Below are 16,291 nucleotides of genomic sequence, written 5' to 3'. Positions count from 1 at the left end.
TTGATGATCTTAAGGTCCTTTCCAACCCTAACTATTCTATAATTCTATGATTCTATGTGAAAATGTGCCTTGGCTCCTGTGCAAAGGGCAGGAGTGTGCATGGGGATGAAGATGGGGTTCTTTTAAGCAGCAAACACTTGTACAATAGCCTGCTTGGAGCCATAACTTCATTGTTAGTTTTCAGTTCTTTTTTTTTTCTTCTTCGTTTTTATTATCAGAATAATTGTAAAAGATTTAAATGTATGAATTACTCAGCAGGTTTTGTAATAATGGAATGACAAAAAGACGAAGTGGTTATCATTGCATCACTGTTAACTCAGAATCTTTTTAGGGACTGATTCATAAGATTCTGCTCTCTAGGTTTATCTCAAGGTACAGGGTCAGTGATGGTCTTTAACTGTGTATAGCCTGCATACACACACACATACTTTGTGTATTAATTAGTTTGACAGAATGTTTGATCTAAAATATGCTTTCTGTGAAGTCAGATGCTTATAATGTAATTTCTCAGCCTTTGTACCAAGCTGCCAGTACCATTTTTTCCTGTACAGTTTTCTGCTGATGCGTCTCATCTTTGCAGTTTGGCTGTTACGCTCTATCCTCACAGAGGTGTTACATCTCACTCTGTCCAGCTTTGTACCTTTACATGTACGCATTGTTAACCAGTGGGTTTCAGACATTGAAATGTTTTAGAACTTGAAACTTTCTTCAGTCTCAGCCAGTTGGACTGTGACTATAAACCTGGGTAGACTTTGATGCATTCTTCAGTTATAAAGGCTGTATGTCTTGGATGTACTTGCTAAGGTTAATGCTGGGAGGCAGCTTAGTCGCACACAGCTGCTTTCTCCCTGCAGTGGGACGTGAGAGAGAATCAGAAGTGTAGAAGTGCAAAAACTCATGTGTTGAGATAAATATAGTTTAATTGGTAAAGCAAAAGCTGTGCATACAAGCAAAACAGAATAAAGAATTAATTTGCCACTTCCCATCAGCAGGCAGGCAGGTGTTCAGCCATCTGCAGGAAAGCAGGGCTCTGTCACATGTGATGGTTATTGGGAAGACAAACACTGTAACTCCAAATGCCCACCCCTTGTCCTTCTCTCAGCTTTTATTGCTGGGAATGACATCACATGATCTGGAATATTCCTTTGAACAGTTGGGATCAGCTGTCCTGGCTGTGTTGCCTCCCAGCTTCTTATGCACCCCGAGTCCACTCACTGGTGGGGCAGTCTGAAGAGCAGGAAAGACTTTGATGCAGTGTAAGCAGTGCTCTGCAATAATGTGGATGTGTTAGGAGCATGGGTTTGGTCGCAAACCCAAAACAGCCCCATACGAACTACATCATCTCAGCCAAAACCAGTACAGTGCTGTAGTATCCACCTTTAGAATACACTGATCTTGTCCAGGTGCAGTGGTCTTTGTGACATAAATCAACTTACTTGAGGAAGGAAAGGGTTTTTGTTAGGTCTCTGTGGTTTTCTATGTGTAAGAACAAAGAACTTCAGAAGTTCGTGGAATTTACATGAAAGCCACTGAAATCAAATAGGTAGAATGAATTGTTGATTAGTGTGGCATCCATACAAATTGTCTACAGGTTATACTAAGGTCTGGAGATTCAGATACCAGTATTTACGCTATTGAGGAAACACAATTCTGAAGTCTTGTTCTTTTTCACAAAAATGTAACCTTTAGGTTTCTTTTTTAAACTGCTTACGTATAGACAGTATCTGTGCATAGCCTGAACTTTACAAGGAGCCATAAAATGGTTTACTTTTCTGAGAGTTACCACTGCAGACACTGGAAACACTTGAACAAATCCTAAATATTGAATGAATGAAAATTATTGTTCCAGAGATGACAAGAAGACAATCTAGACACAAAGAGATCGAATTCCAAGTTATGTCCTTGCACTGATCTAAATTAAATTAAAAGGGAATAGTTTAAATCTCTCTATAGTAAAAGGTCCTCAAAGTTATGTATGTAACCAGAATTGCCCTGTTTCTTTCCTAGCTAAGTTTTGGTAATGTTGCCAGACATGGAAAGCGGTGTTAGGAATAAGCTGTGAAACTCCTCACAGTCTCAGATGAATCATAAACAGTGTAGTTTATTGTACAGTTTCTCTTTTTGCCACTTGTGACCTCTGCCTCGCATCACTTTACTTGGCACCTCCAAGAAGAGTCTGCCTCCTTCCCTGTACCCCTCATTAGGTAACTGAAGGCAGTGATAGGATCCTTCCATGGCCTTCAGGAAGGCTGAGCAAACCTGGCTTTCTCAGCCTCTCCTTATGGGTCATGTACTTTGGACTCCTGCTGCTCTGTTGGACTTGCTTATTATGTCAGTGTCTGTCTCCTACTGGAAAGCCTAAAACTGAATGGGGAGATCCCATGTGTGGCTTCATACTGCTGCATGTAGGGGAATAATCACCTCTTTTCATGTGCTGGGTGCGCTATTGCTAATACAGCCCAGGATGTGGCTGGCTGCCTTTGCTACAGGGGCACATTGCTGTGTCGTGTTCCACTTGGCTATCAGGACTCACAGGTCTTGCTCTGTAAAGCTGCTTTTGACTCACTTGGCAACGTGTCCAGTTGTGTGCAGTTATTCCAGACTAGAGATAGGTCTTTTTGCTTGTCTTACAGCTTTCTCAGGTTCTTGTCTGCTCACTTTTCCTGTCTACTGAGGTCTGTCCAAATGGCAGCTCAGTTCCTCTGTGCATCAACCCATTGTCCCCCAGTTTGGCATCATCGGTTGGATTTGCTGAGGATGCCTTCCTTCCTGTTGTCCATTTGTTAATGAAGATGTTATATCAGCCCCAGTGTCTGCCCCCAAGGGATGCACTAGTAACTGGCAGCCTGTTGGATTTGTACCATTGATCACAACTAATCATGTCTGGCATTCCAATTGATTTTTTTGTCTGTTCTGTAGTTCAGCTGTCCAAGCTCTCTAATTTGGCTATGAGTGTACTATGAAATCATGTCACAAGCTTTGCTGAGGCCAAGGTAGCATGCAGTGCTTTTCTGTTGTCCATAGAGCAGGTTCTCTCATTGTTCAGGACAAAAAGGTTGATAAAGCACAACTCATCCTTGGAAAAACCTTGCCAGCTGTTCCCAGTCACTTTTTTTCCTTCACAGGTCTGAAAACAGCTTCTCAGGAGGGTTTGCTGCATGACCTTTTCAGGGACTTGAGGTTATTCTGGTTAGCCTATAATATTGAGCATTTTTGCCCTTCTTACAGGATCGTGATATTTGCCCTTATGTAATTGTCAGGGGTCTGCCATGATCACCATGACCTTTCACAGATGGTAGAATGGCTTTGCCATGATATTTACCAGCTCCGTTAAGCACCCTTGAATGCAGCCACCTGGTCACATGGACTTGTCTGTGTGTCCAGTTAGTTGAAGTCGTCCCTAATTTGGTTTTCCTCTACTTCCTTTCATTAGCGTTGGGAATGTGGTAGTTGGGCGACTGGACTGTGATATCAAAACCAATGCCAAAAAGGCATTGAGAACCCTGGCCTCTTTTGTGTCCTTTGTCACTTGGTTCTTGACCACATCTATTTTCTGCGATGGTAGTTAATAGGTACAAAATGCAAAAGTAAATAGAACTCCTGGTGTAAGTATCTTATTCTGGCAGGACTGTTTGGTGCCAGGCATGTGGTGTTTGAAGAGGAAACTGAGGTAATTATTTTCTTTCAAGTCATCATTTGAACGGGTGCTAGTCTGCCTGCATCTTGCCGTACTTTCAGAAAATGATGTATTATTTTGGTGTGTATTATATTAGTTGTTTGCTGTGTGTGCAGCATTTACAGTTAGTATAAACATATATAATACTTCCACTTCAAAATTGCGTTTGTGTATTCATATGCTTCTAAAGAGCTGCTGCTTCTAATAGACTTCACTGGCTGTTACGTGTGAGTAGGGTGAATTTTCATTTACTTAAAAATATGATTTAAAAACAAAACCAGAAAGTAACAGTGCTGTGACTTTGGGGAAGGAGGCAGGGGATGATGCCACAAGGTTAAAATGCCAAGTCTCCTAGATGTTATAATTTGCTGTTGTAAGTGTTGTATGTTTGTACACTAACCTATAGCAGTGTGTTTGGTTAAGTTCTTCCTACCATCTCAAACCTACATGAGCAGTGTGCCCAGGCATTTGTTATGTTCAAGTTCAGTAAAACAGAGAGGAGGGACAAAGAAAACAAACTGGAATGCCACAACTGGACTCCATGTTGTCTTTCTTTTCATTTGTAGTTTAGATCTTTGCTGTTGAACGCTATTCTGTTTCTTATGAGTAAACTGTAATAAAACCTCTGATTCATCCATTTCCTTGTTGGAGGCTTTAAAAGGTAATACAGTTTTAGTTGTTGGTTTGTTTTTTTGCCTTACCTGGCTCCTTAGCATATGTTAAAGCTTCTGTCCGTATTCTGCTTTTAATAATGAAGATGTGCTACTGTTTGTACAGTTCAGGGCTTGTAGTTAGTGCTCATCTAGGTGAGTTCAAAGCTAAGGTTCTATTCAGCACAAATTCATTTTCTGCTGCTAAAATTGAAATGCCATTATTTAATGCACTCAGAGAATTTTGAGTTAGTACTGCTGAGGCTGAATCACTTCAGCAATAGTGTGAGAGTTGTGCTTGCTCAGGATGTGTTACTTTGGCTACTATTGATGTTAATGGAATTCTCAAGGGTGGAATTAGAAGAACCCACACATGTTTTGTTGGTAGGCTTATCTTGTAATTATCAGGATTTTTATGTTCTTTAGGGAATAAGAACTGTAAACAATTAACAGATTCCTTAGAGTTTTCAGTAGAAGAGATGCTGTGTTTACAGTTCCCTGGGATAATTGTCAGACTGTAGAGCCTATTTCCTGCAGTTGAGTTTTAGATTTCTTTGTTTATAAAGATAAAACTATTCTGAAATTGTGACCAGTGAAATTTGAAATTTTTTTAAACTGTAATGTAAATTTAGAATTTTTACCACCGATCTTTGTGCTTCAGTATTCTGTTATTTTTAGTGCTGAATTGAAGTTTAAACTGATAGTGATCTGAATAAAGGAAATGGTGTAGGGTTGTGTCAGTACGTTTCGACAAAATGTGAGATGAAATAACAGTAGGACAGATTTATTTTTTTAACTGCCTTTTATGTAATGAGCCTCCTTTTTCTTCATGTGTAGGATATTTTCTCCCACTTCCTGAACATACTTAAAGTATCCTTCTAAATAAAGGTTAGAAATACCAGGCATTTTAATACTAAAGCTTTGCAACATGCTCACATTCAGCAGGCATCTGTTCCTACTGCTTTTGATATTAATTTTTTTTTCAGATAGGCTGAACATTTCTTAATGGTGCTGTTGTGCTTCCAAATCCAGTAGAACATTAAAAAAATACTTGGAAGTGGCATTATAATAATAGCTTAATTCTCTTAACGATGACATTTTTTGGTTTAGCTTATTCAAGCTGTAAGAACAAAACTAGGCAGTTGCACTCTTTTAGGGTGATTTTGCAAGTATATTCTTGTCATTAAAGTCCAGTGGAAGTGAGGTTGCAGCTACCCATTACTTTTCAAGTTTCAGCCTCTGATGCTCATATTATCCCTCTGAGGAAATGACATTTTTACACAAGGTTATGTTGTTTGTGTGTGACTGCAATAAACCCTGCTACTTCAGCAGCCCTCTACAAGTGAGTTTTCTTACCACACTCACAACTACCTGTTTCTAGTGGGGAGTACTACTGTGTTGAAGATGCCAGCCTATTGAAGTGCAGGAAAGCAAGAATATGTTGGTATGAAAATAAGTTTGCAGATTGGCCAGTTTTTCTAAGCCTGCAGGTAGGTGGAGGGGATGCTGGAGTTACTTAATATCTCATCCCCAGGCAGCAAAGGAAGTGGACAGGTTTTCCCAATGAGACCTCTCTGTTAGAAGGAAGAAATACAGTTGAAATGTGCTCTCTGTCTTACTCTGCCCTTAAAACACCAGCTGCTTATTGGCTGATTTCATTACTTACAGAAAATGCTTCTAATGGGGTTCCCCCTTCCACTCCTTTTTTTTTTTTCCTCTTGTTTGCTTTTTCCTGTCTTGTCATTGACCATCTCTTTATTTCAGACAAGGAAATTGTATCTGAAACTATGGGGAACCCATTCTGGGATGTTTTATGACTCTAAACAGACTATTGGGAAAATACTTTCAAAAGTTGTGTAAAATAAGCTTGGTGGCTCCTCTTTTGGCTTCATAACACTTGTAAGCTGTTCTCACTCCCTTTAAAAAACTATGCCCCCAGTTCCTGTGGCTCCCAAGGAATTAAGTTTTACTAAAACAAAAGTTGCTTGGCTCAAAGGCAAGTAGGATTTTCCCATTTCTGTTAAGGGAAACGGTGGTACTAATGGTGCATGGGGTAGCCGTGGCGTGTTACCTGCATCACTACAGAACAGATGTTGGGGAAGGTTAGGAATTGGTTTATTACTGTATCTCAATCCTGTGTGCACAATTCAGGATTTAAGTCTTGGAAGTCTTTGGTTATTTTTTTCAGGTTCTGCAGGAGAGTGTAGTGTGGTGATAAAAATGTGCTTTATCTCTAAATTTTAGTTCATTTTCCTCCTTCTTACCATTCTTATATTTTATCTAAACTGCTTGGGTAGGTCGAGGGCAGGGCAGAGGCTACTTGCTCTCATTTCCTGTGTGCAGCACATGAGCAGAGGAAAAGAGTGAGCAGCTGATTCCCCACAGCCCAAGCTGTGGACAGAGAAAGGCTGGGCATGGTGTCTCTGGATCTCAACTCTTAACTGCCTTTTAATGTGAGAATGTTAATTTTCAGAGACTTCCTATTTCAGCCTTTGTTTTAAGGAGACCAAGTGGTACGTTTCTTCTACCACCCTGTCACATTTCAGCATTAAAGCAATGATGATGAAAGGGTTAACATGCACAACTGAAAGTGTTCTTCATTTTGTTCTAGGAAACAGATAAAATATTTTTTCCTCCCCCCCCCCCCCACAAAATTTCTCCAGAGAAACTCTGCCATCTGGCATGGAAAATTTTTGTCCAGACTTAATTTGGCGAAAGTTTGACCAATTAAAAATAGTTGGGCAATCTTAAATGCAGAGCAAGCTTCACTGTAGGCAGTGCTACCAGAAATGCTTGTAATGATACTGTTTGTACAGTATCGTCTCCTGTTATGCTGAGTTCTTCAAATAACTTGAAGTCTAAGTAGGTGAGCAGTAGGGCAATGAGAAGAATATTTAGTCTGACCCATTTTGCTCCATATTCTGTTGGTGATAATGCTTGTAACAGTATTAGTTGTGTGGTAGCGCTTCTAATGAAATAGGGATCACAAAATCACTGAATGGTTAGGGTTGGAAAGGACCTTAAGATCATCTGGTTCCAACCCCCTTGCCGTGGGCAGGGACAGACACCTCATGCTAGATCATGTTACCCACGGCTCTGTCCAGCCTGGCCTTGATCACTGCCAGGGACAGGGCATTTACCACTTCTTCGGGCAACCTGTGCCAGTGCCTCACCACCCTCACAGTAAAGAACTTCCTTATATCTAACCTGAACTTCCCCTGTTTATGTTTGAGCCCATTATCCCTTGTCCTTGATCTTTCCAAACACCTCAAAGTAAGATGAGCACATAAGGCAATGAGAATAAGCTCTAGTCCAATCCATTTTGTTTCATGTTTGTATCCAGTAAGGGCTGTCAACTGTTGCTAGGTAAGGCAAATAGAAGGTAAAATGATTTTTAACTGAGAGAATTTCCTGTTATCTTTTTCTGTCAGCAGCCCAGAAACTTTATGTGCTGGAAAGCAGATGGAGATTATGTTCAGTAGCTGCTCATGGAGTGCTCCATAACTCTCTTTTCTGACATAAATGTGTGTTATTTGATTTGAAATCCATTTATACTTTGGAACCCATAACATTCTGTCATCATGACTTGCACAGTTTAATTACATGATTAATACCATAATGGTTTCTTGGTCTGGGGCTTTGTGCAACTTGTTTTCCTTTAAGGTGAGAAACGGGGAGTTGTTCCCTGTTCACGCCTTTTGTTGTCCATGTACGAGTTTGTGCTCAGCACAAGCTGGGAAGTTTTAAGATTTAGTATAGGAAGCTTTTTAATACCTTTTGTCATTGTGCTCCTGACTTTTTTTCCGTGTTTGCATCAGGTCCTGCAATCAGGTCCTCTCTTCTATCTTGCTAAATCCATGTAATAGCCCTCTTACTGAAATCTGCTCTTGTGTGCTTAATGTTTCATTGTTCTTCATCAATAAGTGTGTTCAGGTTTTTTTCATTAATCTCCCACTTTTTCCTTCTTCTCCGTTTTGGAAGATTATTGCTAACAATAGGTTGTCTTTGAACCCCATGAAAAATCCCTTGTACAGGACCTGATAATTTAAACAGGTAGTGACAAATAGGGGGAAGTGTTTCAGGCAGAAATACAGCAATTCAAAGCCTTGCAAATATTTAGCAAGAGCTGGAAGAAACAAGTGCATATATTTTAAATGCTTATCTATGGTTTTGGTTTATTTGCCTCTAGGATGTTTGAATTGCATTTTTTCAGGATGGCTCTTCACAGCTGTGGAAACTGGATTCATTAATAATTAACAAGGGTTCTTAGGGAACCTGGAGATTTGGGACTATGTAAGTGCTGTAGATACTGAAGGCAGTAAGTGCCATGTCCCCCAGGAATGCTGTGGATGCCAGCCCATAAGTAGGAAGGACTGGTGCTCCATCACTTAAAAGTTTGAGCTCTTTGAGGCTGAGGGTAGGCAAGAGTTCAATGTCGTCTTTTGCTGAGGTGCATCTCTTCTTTGTTTTGCTTTTGGTTGTCAGTTACTAATTGGCTTGCATTTTAAATAAATGACTGCAGGGTATGTACTGGTTAAAGCATGAGGGGGTGATGGTTATACAAAACAGGCTTTTACTTGCATACCTTTTTAAAGCTGAACAAGCATGCATCTGGATTTTTCAGATATAACAGATTCATTGTGGTGATCCCTATCTGTGTAGTGAAATCAAATTTATATGTTAGCTTTACCAAGATAGTGTGGGGAGCTTATGGTTTAGCCAGGTATCCAGACACTAAACTAGTAAAGAGTCAAAATAAAGTGTCATGCAGAATTTGTATTAACTAGAAACTGTCCTCTGAATGGGAGTGAAAACCTTGCTCTGAATCCATGGTGCAATTTAAATAAAACCACTTCTTTTGTTCTTCCACAGGAAAGATGATAAAGACTATGCTTTAAAGCAGATAGAAGGTACTGGAATTTCTATGTCTGCATGCAGAGAAATAGCAGTAAGTAACATTAGTTCTTTCTACTAGCAAAAAGACTTATTAAAAGTATTGCTTTGAGTGCATGCTGGGTTTCATTTGCTGAATTGTGTTATTCTATGGATGCTATATTTTTATCATAGAGGTAGAAAATAAGTACAAATGTCTTGGAAGATTTTCCCCACTTGTTAGCTTTGCTGTCTAAAAATGTCAATGTTTTTAAGTTACAGTTTACTGCCTGCCTGCCTCGGGGCAGATTAACATTAAATGCAGTAGTTTAAAAACATGATTAGAGTCAGCGACTTTAAAGTCAGATCAAATACATAATTTGCATTAGCACTTAGTTGTATTCCTAAAGAGATGAGTTCTTATTGGCTTATAATGATCAAAACATTGTAGCTTCTATTTAAGTGAAGACTTCAAACTAAACTGGCATTGTTGCCTCGGAAGCTGTAATACAGCCATGAATATATTTCAAACGTTCTCTTAAGTTATTCAGGTTTATATTTATATTCTATGTTGTTAGAAGCTGATGAATGTGGTTATGGTTTGTGACAAGCTTGCAAAGAAACACTGGTCAAACCAGTGTTCTGAAATTTAACTGTTGTGTGTTCTTATGTTATATGATGCTTGGGTTTCTGTTTCTTGAAATGCTTCAACTGAAATTGCTTAATAAAAGGAAATGCATGTGTCTTAGGTGTATGGGGCGGGAAGTGAATAGTTTCTTTCCAGACCATATTCCTCAGGAGTATAAAACTATACCTACCCTTATTTTATTTTTATTGCCTGAAGTGAGTACCAGGCTTTGCTGCTTTGGCAACTTCCAGTCAGCTTTGTGATTTCAAACATGTTAGTCTACGAACTGAGTGAGGTAGAGAAAAAAGAAGCCCAAAAAATATTCTTCAGGAGAACCTCTTCCTATCCATTGATGAAAGCTTAGTCTCCCCGCTATCGTAGACATACACTCTGAACTAAAGGAGCTGAAAACAGGATCTTATGTTTTGCTTATTTCAACCATTTTGGCAGCAATTTTCCAAATGGAAAGTGGCTTCTTCAGGCTGAATGCTTTTGGGAAGTCAGCTGCCATGTCAGGGGGATTTGGGAGTGGTTTTTCTTTTTGCAGTGATGTAACTGAAGTTTTGTTATGCAGCAGAAGCTTGGTTACTGTTAGGGAGGTGCTTCTGCTCTCAATATGACCCTATATCAGTTTCTGTCTACTAAGAGAATCAGTAACTTGGCTGACAGTTAGGAGGGATTTGGCCTCATTGCATGGCTTGAGGAGTGTTGTGTAGTCATTCCTCTTTGGCAGCAGCGTCCCTGGTAGTGATGGAGCAAGAAGCAGGGAGGCTTTCTCCTTGCTCTGAGCTGCTGCAGCGTGCGTCCTTTGAAGACAACAGCAGTGCAATGCAGGAGACTTGTGTGGGACAGAGTTAGTGGGGGGAAGGAGGGGAACACACTGAAGACACCAAAGTTGCCAAGAAGGCAGGCATGGACAGCAGTGAGGGGAGTGGAACCCAAAAGCAGGTATAGGGTGGAAAGAGTGACCTGAAGCAGCATTTCTTGAGCTGTTGCTGACTTTGCTTCTGGTCGTGCTTCCAGACTTGCAACTGCTGATTCTGTGATTGAGTTTTCCTGCAGCTGAATTAATAATTCACCATGGACTTCTAGGGTTTGAATCCCTCTTTCTTAACATTCTTCTGATGTTGCTCTTCAGAGTTAACAGAAGATTTATTCCCCCCCCCCCCCCAATATTGATGTTCCCCAAATTGTTAATTTTAAGTCTGTTAAATAGAGTTTCCCCTCCTGTCTATCAGTTAATATTGTAAAAGGGAAAAAGGGAACTTCATTTGGAGATGGACCAAATTAAGGATAGTAGCCATTCTGTTTATACTGATTATGTGAGTATGTGTAATGTGTATATGAAAATGCTACTGGGTTAATCAGCAGTGTTGTACCCTAAAATGTCATCTGTACATCTAATTAGTTATATTATTTGTTGTCATGCTTAAAAAGTCAAGGCTGAATCTCAGACTTTGTTACAGGGTGTTCTGGACTACCCCAGTTAATGCATTTTACAAGTATGGTGGTATTAAGAGGAACTAGAGTGAATTGGCTTGCATGAGGTATATCCATTTATGTTTCTCTGGAGAGCTGAAGCTTGTGTATTTCACTCTGACTACCTGGGAAGAGCGTAGTTTGATGTAAATCCCAGGGAAACTCTTTTGTTTTCATAACTCTGGAATGGCTTTTGTCTTGCTTATAATGATTAATCTCAGCTTTGGACTATTGAGTAACCTACATGTTTAAAAATGCAGAAAGACTTATTCAGAAAAATAAAATAATTATTGAAATACATCAGTTACAGGGAAAGGATCGAACTAGGTCAGAGACCTGAGTTGAAATGACTGACTCAGTTATGGATGAGCTCAACTCATGTGAATGTATTTGAAAGAATGCCTACATTTTTGTACTTCCTGCAGCGTGAGAACTCAGACCTAGTGTTCAAGAACCCAGCTAGTCTCTTACCCAGAATCCCAGGCAGTACACAAGTCTGCAGAGAACAAGAGTTGAGCAGCCAAATGTTCAGTTAAGGCTCTGGAAGAGGCAGGATTCACAAACGCTTACCATGTGGTAGATGACTGGGGGAAGATAAGGAAGATTATAACATTACAAATATCTTGATATTAAAGATACTGATTCACTTAGTATAATTAGCACAATAACTGCTAACTCTACCAGTTAAATCGTTTATATAAAACCATTAAAAACCTCTTCTTTTTCAATGGGGTATCTCTTATGATCAGCATTTTGTCTTCTGAGGACTTAAGCAGGCATTTAAAGTTACATGCTCATCATACCAAGAGATGAATTTGTTATTAGAAAGAGATCAGAGGGATAGGATGGTGGGAAGATTGGTGTAAAAAATATGCAAAATATACAATCCCAAACACTCCATTCCTTATCTTCTGCTTTAATCACAGGGAAGAAAATCATTAAAGCCTATCTACCTGGAATAGTGCTGCAAATGCTATTTCACATTTTGCAAAGCAGGAGAATTCTTCAAGGCTGTAGGAAGCTAGAGTAGTTAACCAGGCTTCAAATGTAGAATTTTGGATTGGGCCATTTTCTCTACAGAAGTCCTGTATATTAAAGTAATCAAGTGACTTTCTGACATTTTTCTTGTTGATTAGCTTTTTTTAGTCAGTTTTAGCAGGTTTGCCAGTGCTTCACTTGCCTGTGCTTCCTTTGGTGCCAGGAACCTGCAGGTGTAGTTTGGGTATAATGCAGAGCCCTCAAGTTCACATGTCTGTCTGAGTGTTGATAAAAGAAAGGGGAGTACTGATTTTTGTCTCCCAGGCAGGAGGCTTGGGTCCCATAACAGCTCTCATTTCCTGAGAAACTTGGCTGGGTTTGCAGGCAGCAGGCACACAGTACCCAGGGAGTGTGAGAAGCAGCAGAGAGGTGGCTGGTTGATGACTGCTGCCCTTACCTGAAAGGGAAAGCCTCTGCAGCAGTCTTACCTCAGACTTTCAGCTTCTGGGCAGAAAGGAGGCAGAGGTAGAGCAGCCTGCCTGTGCCCCATGGCAGGTGAGAAGGAAGCTGTCTCTGGTGGTCTTGGCCAAGCTGACCTCAGCAGAGCAGGCTGCTGTAGAGGTATTGAGCTCAGGCAGGCTGCTGGGGCTTCCATGTCATGGGTGACAAGAACACGTCATTACATGATTATCAGGACTCTTTCCCCTCTGCCAGTGGAGGGGGTGGAAGAAGGGTATAAAGGTGCTTTCAGAGCCAGTCTGAGGGTGACCAAGGACTTTGAGGCAGCATGCAGCAGCTGGAAGGGACCCTCTGAAGCAGAAGCTGAAACTGCATGACTCAAGGATTCACCCTCTTCAACATCTTCCCCTGGCAAGGAACAGATTACTGTCACAATAAGCTTTCTGGAAGAGATCCTGTACCACCTATGTGAAAAGGAGCAATACTTGGGTGTAGGTTCCTTGGGTTATGGGGGTTGTGAAGTCCCTTCCATGCTAACAGTGAAAGCAGTTTCCCACAAGACCAAAACCAGAAATCCTTCAGATGAGTGCAGTCCTCCTGTCAGAAGACGAGTAATGGTTCCTTAGCAGTCTTCTCATGTGCTGAAAGGCAACAAGGTGTTGAGGAAGACAAATGATTGATTTGACCGTATTTGACAAGTCTAATGCCTTTTAAATGCTTTAATAGTAATATGATATGTAAAATGTAAGTTGTGGCTGATGAGTACTCTATTGAGCTGTGTTACAGGGCTACAAACAGTATTCTTGAGAGATTGTATGTCAAAGGAGGGCAGGTATTGCTTTTAATTCTGTTAAAGTGGGACAAAGATACTGATTAAATGTTAGAAATTGGAGTCCTTAGAAATAATTTTTTTCTGTGAGCAACACAATTTGACCAAGTTTGACATCCAGTGTCTGTCTCCTCTGGATTCTTCATCTACCACCTCACTTTCAGAGAACCTTTAATAGCACCTCTTCTAATACTTTGAATGTGTTTGGATATAAGAGGTGCTAATAAATACTGGCTTGTATGTGTGATCAGGTAAGACACATTTGTCTTGGAAAACCCAGAAGCTGAGAACAGAAATGTGCATTTTTTTTGTCTCCTGACATTTCATGTTGTGAACCTTTTTTTTCAACATTTAGGACTTTATTCTTTTGTTTTTATTTTTAAAGCAATAATTTCACATGGTTGTGTGTCTGAAGAGCTGGAGCTTCAAAAATGTACTGTCAGCTTCATAACAAATTCTTACAGTGAGCGGTATTGTAATTTTCCGTTACATTGCCTTTGTATGCCTTTATCTGAATACTTTTGAAAGGAAAACGGCATGTACTTTCAGCAGGGATTTTCTTTTTAGTGCTGTGGAATATCTGACTCATGAGAACATAAAACTTTAAAATTGTATTTACATTAAAACATTTACATTGAAACAGACTTTTCCTGGTGTAGCAGACTTTGCTGCTACACCAGAATCTACTGGTGTAGCAGCCAAGTCAACTTGGGGTTTAGTAACTTGTGTGATAAAATTTGGGTTTTAGTTTAAATAACAAGTGTAAACAGGTCCAGCATTTTATAGGAAACTGAGAAGAGTGATTAGAATGTGTTTTAGGATTTTTTTCATTAATACAGAATTGGGGTTATGTCCTGCTCTTGCTCTCTCAGACAGGTGGAGTGCACTGCCAGAAATTTAGCAAACTGAGAGATAAACTTGAAAAGAAAAATCTCTGAAGGCAGTTCCTGAGTCTCTTTCTAGTAATGACTCTGTAAACATTATTCATTCAGTTTTTAAGCTGAAATTAATCACAACTAGTTCATACCCATTTGTACTGGATAATTTTGTCATTTAGAATAGCTCTTCTCTCCCAGTTTCATTTTAAAGAGAGAGAGGCTGATTCTTTCTCTGGCTTGGTTTTGACAGGCTATAAGGATTTTGGCTTGGCTTGCTGTTCTCCCTTCCACTCAGTGTAGCCTTGGGCTTTCTTTGCCCTGCTGCAGTTGGAATTAATCTTCCCTGAATTGGCCAGAACTGTGCATATTGTTTCAGGTTGTCTCACTACTGTCTGTACTCATTTGTTGTAGTGTAGTTCCACTGGGATCTTATCTGTTAGAGGATGACTAAATCTCCTTGTCAGTCATCTTCTGCTCTGAAAATTGCCTTTCTTTATGTATCAGCCTCAATCTGCTTTCTGTTCCACTGCCCTGTTTACCCATTTTCCATGTCAGGGCCATGGGAGACTGTTAATCTATGGTGTGCTTTTTGCTGGATCACTTGATGAACCTGATGTGAGCCTTTCTGAAGCTTGAGATAATGATTAGGTTTTTGAATTAATGCCATCAAACTAGCAAGATGAATCAATAGCTATTTTTGCTTGTGTGAATGCTTGATATTGCCAATGGCTTTGTGTCTAGCCAGCTTTGTGACTTTGCTAAGCTCTGAGAGAAATGTGTTGCAATAACATTCAAAGGAAGATGGTGAGAGGAAGGAGTTGCCTTTTCTCAAATAGCTCACATCCTGAGACCAGGACATCAGAGAAGCTCCTTCTGGACCAGGTTATCTAGCCAGTTGCTCTAGCAAATGTGCTCCATGGTGGAAGTAAGCACGGTAGTATTGCAGCACTGAGCAGCTTGCATTCATTGCAGACCTCATATAGTAGCAAGCATCAGGAGTGGGGGTGGAATGACATTTGCAGTAAAGCTAGAAAACCTCACATGAAGTGCTGTGTCTTGGCTCTCCACCACTTGTCTAGTGGTGGAGAGCTGTACAGGAAATGGGGAAGCATCACTGGAGGAAGGATGTCATGTTCATGAAGACTTGTGCTGAGTTCAGCTCATATCTGATGTGCAAGGTAATTATGGTTAGTGTCCCTGTGCAAGAAAAGGTTTGCCTTGGTCATGTAGCAGTTTGCCAGGGTGCCTCACTGCTGCTGTTGATTGTTTAATAATGTCCTGTCTTACTTCACTTTGTCCTTGTTTGTGAAGCAGTTTAGCAACTTATACATCATTAGAACACTTTAATTTGCTGTCTCTCAGCTGACCCATGCCTGTGGAATGAATATTTCTGCATTTGAAGAGGGAAGTGGAGGAACCCTAGTGCAAGCCCAGGTCTTTGACATAAGAATGCTCTTTCTCTTGCTGTGTCTTAAACCATATTTATGAAAGCAAGGGCAAGACCAGCCAGGGACAGCATTGGGTCATAGCATGTAAGTCAGACCAGATCTTCAGCATCTTCATCATTGGCCAGTTTCTGTTTTTTTGAAGGTAAATGGTATCTTCTTTCTTCACAAAGGGTACCCAGACTACCTAATTTAGGGGAAAGCTTTCTAGTTGTAAAAATGGATTTCAACTGTCATGATACACAAATGAAAAGGAAGGTAATTTACTGAAAGCCAAATGCATAGTTTTTCTCTACCTTCTCTTTGTGTTCTATAGAACTGGATTAGGGTAGACAAAAGCAATTAGATATGAAAAACACTAGACAGTGGGCATTGAACTGACAGCCCGACCATTTTT

The 16,291-nt window shown here is 40.2% G+C and overlaps 1 protein-coding gene across 6 annotated transcripts in view; it reads left to right on the top strand.

The window, feature by feature from the left end:
* The window catches only part of CDK8 (cyclin dependent kinase 8), a 74,727-nt gene that overhangs the window by 17,210 nt on the left and 41,226 nt on the right, over nt 1-16,291 (top strand). For 5 of the 6 annotated variants that reach the window (XR_009964121.1, XM_062615153.1, XM_062615154.1 and 2 more), the window contains exon 2: nt 9,199-9,274. The exons of the other annotated variant lie outside the window; for it this stretch is intronic. Coding sequence is in view for 4 of the 5 variants with exons in the window: in XM_062615153.1 (XP_062471137.1) it covers nt 9,199-9,274 (76 nt within the window). In the remaining variant the exon portion in view is untranslated. The remainder of the gene's footprint in view (nt 1-9,198; nt 9,275-16,291) is intronic. 6 annotated transcript variants of the gene reach the window in all.

The sequence above is a fragment of the Pezoporus occidentalis genome, unplaced genomic scaffold (assembly GCF_034315485.1).
Source record: "Pezoporus occidentalis ecotype Australia unplaced genomic scaffold, CSIRO_AGI_Poc_V1 ctg18, whole genome shotgun sequence".
In the NCBI taxonomy this organism is placed as follows: domain Eukaryota; kingdom Metazoa; phylum Chordata; class Aves; order Psittaciformes; family Psittacidae; genus Pezoporus; species Pezoporus occidentalis.
Note: the sequence above shows the minus strand (reverse complement) of the source record. Positions and strands in the feature narration are given on the sequence as shown.